This window comes from Patella vulgata, chromosome 8 (assembly GCF_932274485.2).
Source record: "Patella vulgata chromosome 8, xgPatVulg1.2, whole genome shotgun sequence".
In the NCBI taxonomy this organism is placed as follows: domain Eukaryota; kingdom Metazoa; phylum Mollusca; class Gastropoda; family Patellidae; genus Patella; species Patella vulgata.
The window spans coordinates 8,120,013-8,138,778 of NC_065886.2; the positions used below are offsets into that span (position 1 = coordinate 8,120,013).

The following is an 18,766-nucleotide window of genomic DNA, read 5'->3' on the forward strand; positions in this document are numbered from 1 at the left end:
CTCTTTCTATCTCCCAAATATAGTCATCATTAAATCCACTGATCGTCATGTGTATATTGGGGACCAGGGGCCTGTTTCACGAAATTTTATTTAAGATAAAGTCCAGATTTTAGTAATTTGATTGGATAATATTAGGTTGATTTTAGTGCTTAGCCAATCAAAGTTGAATTATCTACAAAAATTTGGATTTTATCTTTAGTTAAGATTTCGAGAAACACGGCCCAGATCTAATTGATTTACGGCTTAATCCACTGTAAAATATACTCACATTGATTATTTAACATTTGATCGAGAAAACAAAACCAAATTATCAACGATGGATGGATAATCTCCCTGATTGATAATCTCCCTGATCAGATTCCTTCAAAATATCTAACCCAACACCTATAGAACCCAAAATATAGCCATAGATAAGTGGTGGGCAAACTACGGCCCGCGAAGCCTTGTCAAACGAAGTCTTGTCAAACAGCTCGCCAGGACCTTCCACTACATCTGAAAATATATGAGTAATTTTATCTCTAAATGAAATAAAAAATCAAAATTGCTTATTGTTAGGCCCAAACTCTTAAACAGGCGTTATAGTCTCTGTAGGATCAATAATCTTTGTGGTTCTATTTATAGCTAGCAGCGTCACTCGATCGCATAGTTGCCTACTAATTGACATTACTTGACTTGGGCCTACTTTCATTTTACGTTATTGTTTAATTTGTTGACATACTTTGATTTTTTTCTGAATATAACTATGGAGCCGAATAAAAAACACAGAAAAGTGCTTTGTTTTGTATTACTTATTCAATAACATGACATATCATAATCCTTGCTTGGCCCTCGCTTTGTTTCAAAACTTTGTGTTTGACCCTTCGCCTAAATAGTTTGACCACCACTGCCATAGATTATCTTTCAGATTGGATTCCTTTAAAAGATTTTACCCATTGCTTGGTGGCACTGACTAATTTATGTTGTCTGCAGAGAATGCAGAATGTTGTAAAATTGTTAATTCATCATATCTTTGTAAATATTGAATAGAATAGAACCATTTTTGGACGGATATTCCGTTTAGAGATTCAACTTTCGATATATTGTAGTTTACAAGGGTTTAACTAAACACCCTCAAATGAAGATCATATACTTTAAATATTAAAAACACCCATGCATAAAATTATTAAATTGTGGTATGGGATTCTCAAATATTTTATGTTAAAATAACTAGATTTCTATATGTTGTGGGTAAAAAGAAGAAAAGTAATTTTGTTCAATTGTATTTGTAGGTAGGTATCTATATTTAAAATTGTACATGCTAGTAAAATAATGGCACAATGCTGAAATGTGCACAAAAATGAATGAATTTCTGTAAAACAAACTGTTATTACTATTAGGTCATATAAAAAATATTCTTGTTCTTAGATAATTCCTGGTCACTTGAAAAAGGACTGCATGAAATAAAAACAGTTCCATTCATTACCGCACATGAATGAATGAAATGGGGTTTAACGTTCTACTGTTGTGCTCCAAAACTTGGCTAATTAAGACGGGCATACGCCATACAGTGTGCTATAAGGGAAATTTGTCCTGGACAGCGGCAATACAGTCTACTCTTATATCGAATTCCAACTGCCAAGGGATCTTTTGTGTGCACACCAATGTGTACACAGGACCTCAGTTTCTGTCCCATCCAAACGACTGTACATTGTCCCTTGCCAGACCCTGTTCTGCACCACTCATCTTACTCACTGAGCCACCACAGCTATTGTGTTGAAATAAATGCGGTCATTTTACCCAGTAGTGATCCATTAACAAAATAAAAAAACAAAAAAAAAACCTGCATGAGAACCTGAAGACTTTTTCTATACGGCCTAATTTGAAAACAACAAAATATTTGAAGCAAGTATAAAATAAGGTATGAAATGCGATCGGCATCCATGGGATTAATTTCTCTATTTATTTATTTTACTATCATGAAATATTATTGACATATTTATTGACAAGGGCCCTTATTCACGAAAACTTAAACTAAGTTACAACCAAAATTTTAAGAAATACTGCAAATTCATTGGATATATGCAAATTGATTTTACTGGTCAGCCAATCGAATTGCAGCATTTCTTAAAATTTCGATTGTATCTTAGTTTAAGTTTTCGTGAATAAGGGCCCTGGGTTGTTGGGTCTTCTTAACTCTCTGGTTGAAGATGTATCAATAGGCAATTCATTTACATTTATATCATAATAAAATTCTTAAATACTTAAATTGTTGTGTTTCATTTAAAGATACATTATGGAAGATTAGATAAAGAGCTGAAAGTTCTCACAATAATAGTTAAAAACTAGATAATGTAAAGGAAATTTTGCTGAAAATTTCAGTCAAATTGATCCACTCTGAACCAAGATTTTTGCGATTGAATTTTGGGTCTAGCCTCGATCATCATTACTAGAGTCGGAACAATAAAAAAACATAGCCTCGATTATCTAAATTTTGATTTAATTATCAATGAGCGTAAAGCCGCAGATAGGATTCTAATCCAGAATATATCGCAGGCTAGCGAAGACATTGAGAGTTGATTATGGTCTGGATAAGTTAATTAATGTCTAATTAATAATTTAGATAACATTTCAGGCCTATAGAAAGATCTGCAGTAGGCAGATTTAGCTGTTGTTTAATGTATGTTTAACCAAAATAAAATGAAATGAAATGGGGTTTAACATCGCACTGTTCTGCTCCGACTGGGCTAATGTAGACGGGCATATGCCATGCAGTGTGCTATCAGGGAAATTTTGTCCGGGCAGCAGCACTATGGCCTACTCTTAAATCGAATTCCAACTGCCAAGGGATCTTTTATGTGCACACTAATGCATACATGGGACCTGAGTTTTTTTATTCCATCTGAAAGACTAGACAGCTGTCCTTGTCCGGCCCGTACCACTGACAAGGGGAAACCACGTAGATTTCAGTGAACTTTCTCGGACAATGTAGGGATCGAACATGCAACCTCCAGACTAGCGAGCCAGCGTCTTACCCACTTAGCCACCATGGCTCCCCCGAAATAAAATTTTAAAAGTTGGGTTTAACGTTCTACTGCTCTGCACCAACATAGCTAATGAAGACGGAAATAACCCATGTAGTAAGCTAGGAGGAAAATTATCTCTTGCAGGATGACTAGATTTCTGTCAATGGCATACTCCCACATTTTCACGACATGACAAGCCCATGCTTAACTCTTGAGTGTGACACATGAACTAGGAAATACAGCCATCATCGTAGCCGTCTTTAAATCAAGATATCAATTGAAATGGGGTTTAACGTCCTACTGTTCTGCTCCTACTGGGCTAATGAAAACAGGCATACGCCATACAATGTGCTATGAGAAACATTTTACCCAGACAGCAGCGCTACAGCCTACTCTTATATCGAATTCCAACTACCAAGGGATCTTTTACGTGCACACCAATGTGTACATGGGACCAGTTTTCCGTCCCATCCAAACGACTAGACAGTTGTCCTCGTCAAGTCCTCTATCCTGCACCAGTACTGACAAGGAGAAACCATGCCGGAAAATCCCAATGAACTTTTTTGGGCCAACACCGAGATCAAACCCATAACCTCCAGCACCTTACTCACTGAGCCACCGTGGTTCCCTTTTGTCCAAAGAGAGAGAGAGAGATGGGGTTTAACGTCCACTCGACACAAACTAGGTCATTTCGGGACTAACATATGGTTTAATTTTATTTCAATAATTCGCTTGCGCATAGGGGTCTTTAGCAGTGGGAGGAAACCGGAGGACCCGGAGAAAACCCACGAGGTTGGACAGGCGCCCCTACTCCTTGTCACGTACAACCGGGGATTCGAAACCACGGCAGTCGACTCAATGACAGACTTTATGATACAGCGCGCGCACGCTAACCATTCAGCCATCCAACCCCCCTTTGTCCAAAGAACAAGCATACCAAATTAATTGAGTCACATTATTATTTTTTTTTGGGGGGGGGGGACGGTGAGGAGGAGAGGACCTAGGAAAACACCAAGGCAACGATTATTAAAAACTTATTATATCCTCTATGTATTGTCTGTAATATTGAGTGTATGGTTAAACATTTACAATATCTGTTCAAACATTGCTAGAATTTTTGCGCTTGAAATTAATGATGGCATTATATTGTATTAATTAATATCTTTGGCAAGTTATTAGATTCACATATATGTACTTAAATCAAGTTAGCGAATGAGTGGCGGATTGTTACATAAAAGTCATAATGTGGTAAACATTCAATTCTAGGTTGATAACAGATATCTTGTGTGAAATTTCTCTAGTAAGGGTGGGTTTCAACGTCATTTGGCTTAATCAACCAATCTCTCTAATTATTTACATCATATTTAGGGTTTGAGAATGACTTTAGTATTGTAATCTACTATGCTTGTATCCATGTATCCGACTATGATATATAAAATGTAAAACAAACTGTTGCATTATTATTCCTGGTAAGACAAACATCTTAACTAACTGATATAGATAAGAAGAAGTAAATACACAACGTGACGAGGAATCAAAGACAACCAGAGACAAATTAAAGACGATCACAAGGCTACTAAGATATGTAGTAAGAAAAGATGCATGGGTCATACGTAGGATGTGGCGACCGTATTTGTTGGCCCGCGCTCCACGTCTGACAGAAGACCCATGGTGCTACAATTCTATACTTTGGTTTTTAGTTTTCCACCCTTTTGTCGTTGATGTCTCTTTTATTGAAAGTATGGTTAAACATTTACAATATCTGTTCAAATATGTTAGAGAAGTTTGTTTCTAGGTGGTGCTCCGACCTTTCCTTTGGTTTTTAGTTTTCCACCCTTTTGTCATTAATGTCTCTTTTATTGAAAGTATGGTTGTAAGTTCACTATATTTATACAAATATGTACACACAAAATATACACATGATTGATTTACAGAGTTATGTCCCCCTTTTTATAGCCAGGACATGGATTTTAAATAAAATATGAACATGGATAAAAGTCTTAATAAATAATGGTAGGAGCACACTGTCGTACTGTTCGTGTGACCTTTTACATTGATTGGTGCCATGTCTATTTCACCTTCACTACTTGGGTCGTCTGACGACAGTTTTAAACGATCACAGTTGTCCCCCTCTAATCCCTGGGGACAAATACACAGATACTTGTCTGTATAGGATTTACATGTTCCCCCGTGTTGACACGGCAGACTCGAACACAGATTGTTTGATTTGAATTGACACACTTCGCCACTTCGCCCGGCTTTACACTTACACTTGGGTTTTTCTTTCACGTGGACCACACACTGTCCCCCGTGCAGACACCGAACACCGTGGCAAGGATTTTTTGGGGTTTCACATCGATATCCTGTATAATCGGGGCGACATGCGCATACAGCGGAGAAATGACCACGTGTGATACATTTGCCGCCATTAAAACAGTGGAATCCTAAACACGCATCGAATATCAGATCACAATTTTTCCCAGCAAACCCATCGGTACAAACACAGTGGTATCCATTTACACGATCTCGGCATATTCCTCCTGAAAAACACCAAAATAAACATGGGTGCATTAAAAGGTGTATAGCCCTATTGATCAACAGAGCCTTAAAATAGACGAAAATTTCTTTGTTAATTACAAATGGCGTCATAGAGGACATGTCGTTGTATACTGATTTTAAAATGTTAAAATCTTAAATATTGGATATTAGATAAACTATACACATAGAAAAATGGGGTTTGACGTCTAGTAAAACAGAGAGAGAGAGAGAAATGGGGTTTAACGTCCACTCGACACAAACTAGGTCATTTCGGGGCTAACATATGGTTCAATTTTATTTCAATAATTCGCTTGCGCGTAGGGGTCTTTAGCAGTGGGAGGAAACCGGAGGACCCGGAGAAAACCCACGAGGTTGGACAGGCGACCCTACTCCTTGTCACGTACAACCGAGGATTCAAAATCACGCCAGTTGACTCAATGATACGGCGCACACCTAGTAACCATTCGGCCATTCAACCCTCTAGTATGTGGTGGTATTTGGTAGTATTCAGTTGGTATTGGGTCAATGGTCCTTCCAGATAGCTATTAGGTCAACCCCATTAATTCATCCAATGATGGAAATGAAATGAAATGAAAGGGGGTTTAACATCCTACTGTTCTGCTCCAAACTGGGCTAATGAACACAGACATACACGATACAGTGTGCTATGAGGGAAATTTTGCCCGGGCAGCGGCGCTACGGCCTACTCTTATATCAAATTCCAACTGCCAAGGGATCATTTACGTGCATGCCAATGTGTACCTGGGGCCTTGTTTTTTTTGTCCCATCTGAATGACTAGACAGCTGTTCTTGTCAGACCCTCCGTCCTGCATCATTGACAAGAGAAAACCACAGCAGAAAATCTGGATGAACTTTCTCGGCCAATGCAGGGATTGAACACCCGACCTCCAGGCTAGCGAGCCAGCATCTTACCCACTTAACCACCGTGGCCCCCTGCAATGATGGAACAACTATCATATATGGCATGGCATCATATATAATTAAATATAATTATATCGAGATACACGTTTAATCGCGAGATGTTACTTATTTTTTACAATCAAGATGTTCTTTTCTCACCATTTTTACAAGGGCTAGAAGAGCATTCATTTCTTTCTCTTTCACAGAAATGTCCTTCATATCCCGGCGTACACGAACAAGCCCACCGTTTCTTCATACGAATACAGGTGCCATTATTTCTACAGGAAATCTCACCACACGTTGGTTCCTTATTCTGACACCGTGTCCCAGAAAACCTCTCTTCACATCGACAAAATCTTTTAGAGCCAACTTCCTGAAATTAAATTTATCTTTTACTAAGTACATTGGCCTTTTGAAAATCGTTTCAATCATACGTAGCAACAATTCTATATTGAATTCTGTATGGCTGTTACTTACAAGGAGGGGTGGGGGGGTGGTGGTGGGGGGGGGTCTGGGCATAGGGGCACGAATGTTTCTCAGACTCTGGTCTAAATTACCAGTTAATTAATAAGTATACCCTCTTTTTTTCTCTGATTTATATCTGTGCTCAGATATAAATGACAATATTAAAATCAGTGAGAGAGAGATGGGGTTTAATGTCCACGGGAGACAAACTAGTTCATTTCATACATAATGAATGTACAACTGTCCCCCAAAGTTTCCAGTAGTAGGCCTATACTCTAGTGTTAATAACTGATTGTTAATAAAAGCTCCCTAACAGCTTCACGTTTTTATACGCCCACATTTTCATGTGGATGTATATTCTCGTCGCCCCTGTCCGTCCGTCTGTCTGTCCGTCCACAATTTGTTTGTGGACACTCTACAGGTCATAATTCTTATCCAATTTTGATGCAACTTGAAATATAGGTATATATCCAAAAGATCTTGGTTCTTTTCGATATTGGCATATATCGGATCGAAACTTCATGGATTATGGCCCCTGATTGTTCGAAAAATCACGTTTTTAGCTTGTGGACCTTCTAGAGGTCACAATTTTGATCCGATTTTGATGCAACTTGAAATTCATGTTTATAACCCAGAGATCTAATTTCCTTTCGATATTCGTGCATATTGGATTGTAACTTCCTGAATTATGGCCCCTGATTGTACAAAAAATCAGGTTTTTTTAGCTTTTGGTCAATCTAAATTGGCCACAATTTTTATCCGATTTAAAAAACGTTTTAGTATATCACCGTTACACGCTAATGATGGTTGAGTTCGAATTTCGCAATATTGTAAAATATTTTATATCAAGGTCGCTTTTAGCTTGCGGTCCATCTAGAGGTCACAATTTTTATCTATTTAAAAAAACGTTTGAATATATCACTGTTACACCGTAATGTTGGTTGAGTTCGAAATTCGTGGAAATCGAGTCAAACCTGCCAGACAAAATGGCCGCCACTCATACGCAAATAGTGTAAACATCTGGTATATCAAGGTTGTGGACCCTTGAGAGGTCACAATGTCGATCCGATATTTGATGAAACCTAAAATACAAGTTCATAACCCAACGATCTTGGTTCCTATCGATATTCGCTCATATCGGATCGTAACTTCCTGAATTATGGCCCTTGATTTTACAAAAAATCACGTTTTTAGCTTGTGGTCCCATTAGAGGTCACAATTTTTATCCAATTTAAAAAAAATGTGTGAATATATCACCATTACACACTAAGATCTTGGTTCCTTTTGATAATCGCGCATACCCAAACGTAACTTACTGGATTATGGCCCCTGATTGTTTGAAAAATCGCATTTTTAGCTTACAGATTCTCTAGAGGTCACAATTTTTTTTCCGATTTTAAAAAACCTTTAAATATATCACCATTCCACCATAATGAAGGTTGAATTCGAATTTCGGGAAAATTGAAATGAAACTGCCCAACAAAATGGCCGCTCTTTGTATGCAAATTGTGTGAAATTATGTAATACGAAGGTTGTGGACCCTCTAGAGGTCACAATTTTTATCCAATTTTGATGAAACTTAAAACATATCTTTATATCCCAAAGATCTCATTCCCTTTTGATATTTGCGCATTTCAGACCATAACTTTCTGGATTATTGTCCCCGATTGTAAAAAAAAGCGCATTTGTTTTTAGTTTGTTCTCTATTTATCTCTTGCAAAATGTGGCAGCCGCTGGTTATTAAGGGCATGGTAACTTCGCAATTAATTTTATTAAACTTAACTCACAAACCCATCCGGTAAGCAAGGCAATATGCCTATATAATAATATAGCCTAGTGTTAATTGATTTTTTACAATTGTTTTTTGGTATTTTTTTTAAATCGGATACAAAATGGTGGTAATATTATTTGTTAATAAATTATGTCGGTGTTAAGAGTTGGAACTTAGCAACTTCTATTAATTAACTCATTTTCTTTATTTTTTACAATTATACATCCTGTGTTTATATTCTTCAGTTAGGATGTTTTTAGTTATTTGATAAGAAATGTGATCAATTAATGAAACTATAGAAACAAAATGTAACTGTTAAATTTCACACCATTTCTCTCTCCACACTCCTGCTGGTCACTTATAGTATGGAAACCAGATCACTGACTCAATGACACAGAGAGAAAGAAATGGGGTTTCATTTTCACTCAGTAAATACTAATATGGTTCAATTTTATTTCAATAATTGGCTTGCACGTTCTCTAGCTGTGGATGGTAGCGGTAGGACACTAAGAAAACCTACGAAGCTAGACAGGGGTGTCCCTACTCCTTGTCACGTACAAGCGAGGAATCGAAATCACAGCAATTGACTCAAAGACAGACCTTATGAACTGATACATGCGTTGAACCATTCAGCACCCCCGACCAACCAACCCCCGATTCAATGACAGACTTTATTGTCTGAGGCGCGTTTGTTTAACAATTCAGTCAATCCTTGACAGACCTAATGCAATAATGGATCATAAACATTTGTTTCCAGTCCATCCCACCAAAACATGGTACACAAAAAGAGAAGAAATTAAAAAATTGAAGAATCGTCGGAAGTCTATTATATCCGAAGAGAGAAAGAGAGAGGAGAGAGATGGGGATTAACGTCCACTCAACACAAACTAGGTCATTTTGGGACTAACATATGGTTCAATTTTATTTCAATAATTCGCTAGCGCGTAGGGGTCTTTAGCAGTGGGAAGAAACCAGAGGATCCGGAGAAAAACCACGAGGTTGGACAGGCGACCCTACTCCTTGTCACATACAACCGGGGAATCGCAACCACGCCAGTTGACTCAATGACAGACTTTATGATACAACGTGCACGTGCTAACCATTCGGCCGCCCCCCCCCCCCCCCACCTGATAAAAGGCTTTTCACTCTGACCGTAGTTGTTAGCATGTAAAATGTTTGATCATACCTCACAAAGACCATTATTCAAACAGAATCCATTGTAACAATATTCCTTCTCGCAGTTTGGGCCACTGAAGCCAGGCTTACACGTGCATGTATAATTACTGCCGTCATCATGAACGCATGTTCCTCCGTTAAAACAAGGCTGGTATTCTTCACAATAACTCTTATCTTAAATTTAAAACAAAAGTATTAAAAATCTGAAATGAGTAAACAACTAGACAAAGGTTGGTGGAAACTACCTAGGGTTTTATTCTATACAGAAAAACTTCTTTTTGTTCACATGAAATGAAATGAAATGGGGTTTAATGTCATACTGTTCTGCTCCTGACTGGGTTAATGAAGACAGACATATGCCATGCAGTGTGCTATGAGGGAAATTTTGCCCGGGCAGCAGCACTATGACCTACTCTTATATCAAATTCCAACTGTCAAGGGATATTTGCGTGCATGCCAATATGTACATGGGACCTCTATTTTCCTTCCCCTCGTCAGAAAAACTTTTTGTTAAAGAAAAGTTTGACTCTGTCTAGAATAACGTCCTAGTCCCCAGCAAGCTTCATCTAGTTGCAGTCATGATCAAAAGATTCATTAATCTAAATTAAACGCTGTGTTCAAATTGTAATAAAAAAACACCGGCACACGCACTGGTACAACCAATGAAATGAACTGAAATGGGGTTTAACGTCCTACTGTTTTGCTCCGAACTAGGCTAATGAAGACGGGCATATGCCATACTGTGTGCTATGAGAGAAATTTTGCCCGGACAGCAGCACTACAGCCTACCCTTATATCAAACTGTCAAGTGATCTTTTACGTGCACGCCAATGTGTACACAGTACCTCGGTTTTTCGTCTCATACGAATGACTAGATAGCAGTCCTTGTCAGGCCCTTCCGTCCTGTATCACTGACAAGGGGGAACCACGCGGGAAAATCTGGATGAACTTTCTTGGCCAATGCAGGGATCGAACACCCGACCTCCAGGCTAGCGAGCCAGCGTCTTACCCACTTAGCCACCGTGATCCCTCACACTGGTACACAAGCATTTATGGTAAATTATATGGTAACTCCTTGTCACATACAAGCGGAGAATCGAAACCACGCCACTTGACTCAATGAGAGACCTTGTGATGCAATGCGCACGATTTAATCAATCGGCCACCCCAAACTGATTAAAATACAGATCTATATTTCGTTTCGTTTTTTATACTTTCGATGGCCTACACTACATGAAGATCTGACAAGTTATAGCGATGGGTCACGTCAGGGGTCAAAAGACCGACTTTTGACTTATGACGTCAGACATTTGATTAACCAATCAGCATTGATGTTACTAGTGGATTACCCACAGTTCCAGGCAAAAAAAGGTGAAACACTTGATTCGACAGAACATTTGATTGGCTGACCCCTCATTTAAAGCAGAACACAAGTTAAATAACAAGTCTTCCAGATCCAAGTGTAGTAAAGACAGGTAAAACGAAATTTTGAACTATAAAAATGAAACGAAATAGGGTCTGTTTTAACCAGATTGTCGGCCACCCAACCCCCAAACAACGTGTAAGAGTTACAGGTCCTTACATATATTACTAAAGATGACCTGAATAACATGAATATTAAGATGCTTACATATATTACAATAGGATCCACTCCAACCATCATTACAGATACATTCCCAAGCTGTTTTACAATATCCTCGTAAACATTTCATATCTGGTATACATTCCTGGCAATCTGGTCCTTTCCATCCACTTCTACACCTAATAATATACATGTATACCATTATTAATACATAAGGCAATACACAATATACATTACAATACAGATTACAATATACAGTTATTAATACACAATACAATATACCTTATAATATAGAATATACCGTTATTAATACATAATACAATACACAATATACATTACAATACACAGATTAAAATATAATACACATTACAATACACACCATCCATTACAATACACATTGTAATATACAATACACATTGTAATATACAATACACATTGTAATATACCATACACATTACAATAAACAATACATATTACAAAATACAATATACAAATATTACAATTAATAATCTACCAATAAACAATACAATAAAATTAATATATGATACCCCCATTAATATATAATTAATATACACCGCAGCAAAGATTTGAAATTCCCCTGATTCTAATTGGCTGACAGTCATCAACTATTGGACAATAACACCTTTCTGATTTTGAGGAAATTCAGAACAAAACTTATATAATTCCTTAGTATCGATGTTAGCATCAAAATAATATCCCCTTTTTCTGAAAATGTTTGGGAAATCTTCAAATATGATAATCATAATAAACAACCAATAATGGTTAATAATACAAGGCATTATATAGACACTGTAAAAAAAATTAGATTTTATCAAAGATAGATTATAGAAGATTAGATAAAGAGTTGACTGTTCTCGCTATAATAGTTAAAAAAAAGATGACGTAAATAGAAAATACGAAAAGTTTCAGTCCAATTGCTCCACTCTGAGCCGAGATATTAGCTTTTGAATTTTAAGCCTAGCCTCGATCATCATTAATAAAGTCAGTAGATAAAAACAGTCTCGATTATCCATTTTTGGATTTAATCATCAATGAGATCGGATTCAAATCCAGTGAAAATCCGACACATAAGATGACATCGAGAGTTTATTAAGGTCTGGATAAGTTAATGTCTAATTAATAATTTCGATAACATTTCAGGCCTAAAGAAAGACCTGCAATTGGCAGATTTACATCTTGCATAATGCATGTTTAATAAAAGAAAGCTGATATGAATTTTAAAACTCGACCAGTTATCCTTAAAACCGTTCTTTTGGACATTTTGTCCGGTTTCAGTGGCATAGTCAATCTGCGAATCTGCATTAGGCCGATTTTGCTCAATTTATTATGAATTTAATAATACACAATACACTTCACAACATAACATCACAGACAGGTTTTTAGACTTTTTTCGATGTGACGAAAGACTGAAATCCTGTATACACGTTGCAGTGTATGTGAAAGAACACTTGGCAGTTGCAATTCAATGGAAGAGTAGGCCGTGGTGCCACTGTCCAGGACAAATTTCACTCATAGCACACTGTATGGGACAAAAAAAAACAAGATCCCATGTACACATTGGCGTGCATGTAAAAGATCCCTTGACAGTTGGAATTCGATATAAGAGTAGACCAAATGAAATGAAATGATAATGAAATGGAGTTTAACGTCCTACTGTTCTGCTCCTAACCTGGGCTAATGAAGACGGGCATACGCCATACAGTGTGCTATGAGGGAAATTTTGCCCGGACAGTGGCACTACGGCCTACTCTTATATCGAATTCCAACTGCCAAGGGATCTTTTACGTGCACGCCAATGTGTACACAGGACCTCGGTTTTTCGTACCATCCGAACGACTAGACAGCTTTCCTTGTTAGCCCCTCCGTCCTGCATCACTGACAAGGGAGAACCACGCCAGAAAATCTGGATGAACTTTCTCGGCCAATGCAGGGATCGAACACCCGACCTCCAGGCTAGCGAGCTAGCGTCTTACCCACTTAGCCACGTGATCCCCAAGAGTAGACCATAGAGTAGACCATAGCACACTGTATGACATATGCCCTTCTTCATTAGTTTGTTTCGTGCAGAACAGTAGGACGTTAAACACAATTTGATTTCATTTTCTTTCATTACGGGGGTTGGGTGGCTGAATGGTTAGCACGTGCGCGCTGTACCATAAAGTCTGTCATTGAGTCAACTGGCGTGGTTTCGAATCCCCGGCTGTACGTGGCAAGGAGTAGGGTCGCCTGTCCAACCTCATGGGTTTTCTCCGGGTCCTCCGGTTTCCTCCCACTGCTAAAGACCCCTATGCGCAAGCGAATTATTGAAATAAAATTAAAACCATATGTTAAGCCCGAAATGACCTAATTTGTGTCGAGTGGACGTTAAACCCCATTTCTCTCTCTCTTTTCTTACCTGCAGTTTGACGGTTTATCACAGAAACCATTTGATTCCAGACACGATCGTGCACATTCAACTGAAACATATATACAAAAGGAAACCGTTGATAAAAATATAAAGAAACATGGAAAGACACCCACAAAGCAGCTTTGGATGTTGATCTAATTTTATATACTAATGTCCAAAAGAAAGTATACACACTAATAATATAACTTAAGTTTTATTTAGATTAAAAATATTTGATAAAACATTACTGAGTTTGTCCCCTTGCGTGAAAACTCAACATTTCTAAGCAAAATAAAAAAAGAGAAACAAATTGACATTGTACCCAAATGCTGCATACGATGGAAAACGACTTTGGTTGATGCAGCACGAAATGCACATTTTATACTTTCTTTTGGACATTAGTATATTTCGTCCAAAGGGGGGTGATTCTGGAACTAAAGGTTGAATATTGATTGAATTGGTGATATAATGGCCACAATGCTTCACATTAAATTTGAAAACAATGCATTAAATACTGCGTTCACAGGGAATCCACCGAAGGGGAATAACCCCAGATAGAAACCACACTCTAAGTCGTTGTATAGCCCTAACAATAATAATCTTAACAGTAGGGTGCCCCACGCAGTCAAAATTTGCTCTATTAAAAGTTGAACTAACCACAGCGAATGTTCACGCTCAAATGAACAGTTTCCAAGTGATTACAGGGTAGACACGGAGCATGTGCATAACCTATAAATAGCTATCACGCAAGAAATTTTCTACACGTCTATCAAGCTGTAACAAATCTATTGATAAGGATTGTGATTAACGGTAATATTTAGCTTTTAGGTTGTTACAGCAGTTTAGAAAATCTACTTTCGTTTTGATTTTTAATTTACTTTATTATTAACAATACTATAAGGAGAGACATCTTTTGTTTGAGTACAATTAATATTTTCAAGGTTCTCAGAACAATCGTTGAGCTGCCTAACTCACGTGTTACGTGTAGGATAAAGAACGAGACCGAGGTTATGCTGGGGAAAGAAAGACTGAAGAAAATAACCTGAGAAAAAGAAAGTAGGCAGAGGTTTTTCTGTCAAGGGTTTTTCTGAAGTCGAGGACTTTCATTGTACGCAAGATGAGAATATCCCAGAGTTCCCGCAAGAAAAACCTTATATCATGTTTTCTTATGGAAAAAAAACCTACCCTGGAAGAATAACCTGTTCCAGGTTTAAAGATAAACTTTCAGAAAAACAACCCCAAATTTCCCTGTATATATCCAAAACCTCCCCTGACTTTCAGACCGCAAGTTATTCTGGGCATAGAATATACTCCAAAAATCAAAGAGATTTACCGTTACAGGTTTATAATGTAATATAGATGTCGACCGGTGAGACCCTATTCCTCGTCACATACAACCCAGGAATCGAAACCACGCCAGTTGACTCAATGAGAGACCTTATGATACAACTTGCATGCACTACCCATTCGGCCATCAAAACCCCCTAATATCATGAAAGTTGAATCTCTAATAGGAATATTAGCCAAGGAGTCGTTTCGGTTACAATGCAAGAATTATTTTTATTTACCTTTATCGCACAATTCTCCCTGCCATCCTGATAGACATGTCTTCTCGCCATTAGACGTACATCGATAATGACCGAACGGATCATCTCGTTCCTTACACCAGCGATCACAACCCAGACCATAGTAGTTGTCATCACAGACAACACGGTAGCTAAATGTAAGTTGGGAGGTTCGTGTTAACCGTTCATCTTCCTGCCATATCCTCGAAGGTTTCAACCTCTTGGCTCGACTTACTCGAATTATTATATGTCTTGTATCTGAAGATGAAATGAAATGTAATGTATACAGGGCCGTAACTAGCTCAGAGCAACCAGGGGGGCGGGTAGTGTTCTCAGGGGTGCTGTAATATTGACGGACGATGCATATCTATTTTCTTATTGGTCGAAAAAAATTTCACAGGGGGGGGTGAGCGAAAATTTTTGCAGGGGGGGGCTTTGCCCCCCCCCCCCTAATTACGGCCTGAATGTATATGAGGTTTAACATCCTAGTGTTCTGCATGGACAGTAGGGTTGTCCTTATATTTCAAAATGAAAAAATAAGAATAAAAATTTTTTTTAGAGGGTGCTAATGTCTATCATAGTTTGAACAAAATGTGACTTTTTGGCATTTTTTCAATTTTTTTTATTTTTATGGAAAGAAATATTAATGTTGTTTCCTGTTAATTAGAATGTGAACAAGACACAAATAATATTTATAAAGCTACACAATTGATTCCAGTGTTTTATACAGAGGTTCAAAAATTGGTGAAATCAAGATTTTTGCGGGTTTACTTCTAGCCCTTCTGTTGTGGCTTCCTGTGTATAACTTTTTTCCATAAAAATAAAAAATTAAAAAATGGCAAAAAGTCGCAGTCTAAGAATTTCATTTTTTTAAAAGAAAATTTTTACCAATTCGAACATAAATTGAGGGTAGCCCCATAACTTTTATAAATTTTGCATAATAAAGACCACGCTAACGAACAGGGCTAATGAAAACAGGTATACACCACACTGTGTGCTGGCACAGAGAGGGTGAGAGAGAGAAACGAGGTTTAACGTCCACACGACACAAACTAGGTCATATTGGGACTAACATATTGTTTTATTTTATTTCAATAATTCGCTTGCGCGAGGGGTCTTTAGCAGTGGGAGGAAACCGGAGGTCCGGGAGAAAACCCACGAGGTTGGACAGGCGACCCTACTCCTTGTCACGTTTGCCGACACAGTGCTACAGCCTACTCTAATTACAAATTCCAACTGTCAGGCGTACCGTAAGTTTCCACGCCACCTGTATCACTAGACACGGTCCTCGCCAGACCCTCCATCCTGACAAGTAATGATTAGTGGTCTCACTCCACGACCTGTAGATTTATCTATCCCTTCACAATATTAACCCGTTAAGTGCGTAGGTCGTTATATAACATCCTGGACAACTGCCACAACTGCCACTCAAATTTCATCATACCAAGAACAGAACTTTTATCATGAATTATAGAAACTTACCAGATGTACTTCTGTTTCTATGGTGATCGTGCCAGGCATCAATAATTAGTGCAAAATTACCCTGAAAACAAAACAAAAAGGTTATCACAAATTCAGACAGAGTCAGATCAAGGCTGCTACACCATTTCGAATCCCCGGTTGTACGTGGCAAGGAGTAGGGTCGCCTGTCCAACCTCGTGGGTTTTCTCCGGGTCCTCTGGTTTCCTCCCACTGCTAAAGACCCCTACGCGCAAGCGAATTATTGAAATAAAATTAAACCATATGTTGGTCCCGAAATGACCTAGTTTGTGTCGAGTGGACGTTAAACCTCGTTTCTCTCTCTCTCTCTCAGCTACACCATCTAATGCCTATAGGCTAATCCGCCCCCGAATTCAGAGTTAGATCAAGGTTGCTACACAGCCTGTAGAGAGAGTGAGAGATAAATGGGGGTTTAACGTCCCCTTGACAAAAACTAGGTCATTTTAGGACTAACATGGTTTAATTTTATTTCAATAATTCGCGTGGGCATAGGGGTCTTTAACAGTGGGAGGAAACCGAAGGACCCAGAAAAAAACCACGAGGTTGGACAGACAACCCTACTCCTTTTCACGTACAATCGGGGAATCGAAACCACACCAGTTGACTCAATGACAGACTTTATGATACAACGTGCACACGCTAACCATTCGGCCATCCAACACCCCCACTGCATCTAGGGTTATTCACCCCTAAATTAAGACATTAATTAAATTGCAATGAAATGGGGTTTTATGTTCTACTTTTGTGCACGAACTGGGTTACTGAATACTGGTATACCTTGCGCAGTGTACAATGAAGAAAATTTTACCCGGAGACAGCAGTGCTTTGCCTAATATTTATGGAATATTAACTGTCAAGTGTACGTGGATGGCTTTTCGTAGCAACCAAACTAGACTGTTTCTTGCACCACTGTTAACCAAACTAGACTTGATGCTGTTTCCTGCACCACTGACAAGGGGAGTCACTCCATCCTGCACCACTGACAAGGGGATGTCACTTCATCCTGCACCACTGACAAGGGGATGTCACTCCATCCTGCACCACTGACAAGGGGAGTCACTCCATCCTGCACCACTGACAAGGGGAAACCAGGATGGAAAATCTCAAGGAAATGTCTGGTTAAAGAGCCAGTGCCACAGGTAAAAAGCCACCCTGCCTCCTATTATTGTGTTGTTGCACCACATGCAAAAGAGAGAGAGAGAGAAATGGGGTTTAACGTCCACTCAACACAAACTAGGTCATTTCGGGACTAACACATGGTTTAATTTTGTTTCAATAATTCGCTTGCGCGTAGGGGTCTTTAGCAGTGGGAGGAAACCGGAGGACCCGGAGAAAACCCAAGAGGTTGGACAGGCGACCCTGCATAAATTTTCGCCCCCCCCGTGAAAAAAGTTTCAGCCATAAAAAAAATAGATATACATTGTCCGTCAATATTACAGCACCCCCGCGAACACTTCCCGCCCCCCTCGTTGTTCTGAGCTAGTTGCGGCCCTGTAATATACTCTTCAAAAAAAGTAGGGGATATTCAGAAACAATACAAAACTGCGGAAATACACTGCTGTTTTTATTAGAGGTAACCAGTGTATGTTAATAACAGGCCAATTGCATACACCTGAACATAAACAGTTCATATGGGCAACTTATCTGACGGCCCAATTTCACTCCCAAAGAGATACACTGTCAAAATCCTCAGACAATCAGCAATTCGTCTTGGCATGCTCCTAATCAACCGTCTAATCACGATTTGGGCCAATCTGACCCACTTCTTTTACAGTGCCACGGCCAATTCTTGTAGTGTTGTCGGTTGACGTTGACGTCGACAAACATGTCCCCCGATCA

General features: G+C 38.6%; 1 protein-coding gene across 2 annotated transcripts in view; it reads right to left on the minus strand.

Annotated features, from left to right (window-relative positions):
* Window positions 1-4,009: 4,009 nt before the first annotated feature.
* Window positions 4,010-18,766, minus strand: part of LOC126830972 (neurogenic locus protein delta) — a 101,987-nt gene continuing 87,230 nt past the window's right edge. For both annotated transcript variants that reach the window (XM_050561574.2, XM_050561573.2), the window contains exons 4-10: window positions 16,910-16,970; window positions 15,431-15,685; window positions 13,872-13,932; window positions 11,504-11,634; window positions 9,884-10,047; window positions 6,621-6,834; window positions 4,010-5,542 (exon numbers count right to left, since the gene is read on the minus strand). In XM_050561574.2, coding sequence (XP_050417531.1) covers window positions 4,953-5,542; window positions 6,621-6,834; window positions 9,884-10,047; window positions 11,504-11,634; window positions 13,872-13,932; window positions 15,431-15,685; window positions 16,910-16,970 — 1,476 coding nt within the window. In that variant the 3' untranslated portion in view covers window positions 4,010-4,952. The remainder of the gene's footprint in view (window positions 5,543-6,620; window positions 6,835-9,883; window positions 10,048-11,503; window positions 11,635-13,871; window positions 13,933-15,430; window positions 15,686-16,909; window positions 16,971-18,766) is intronic.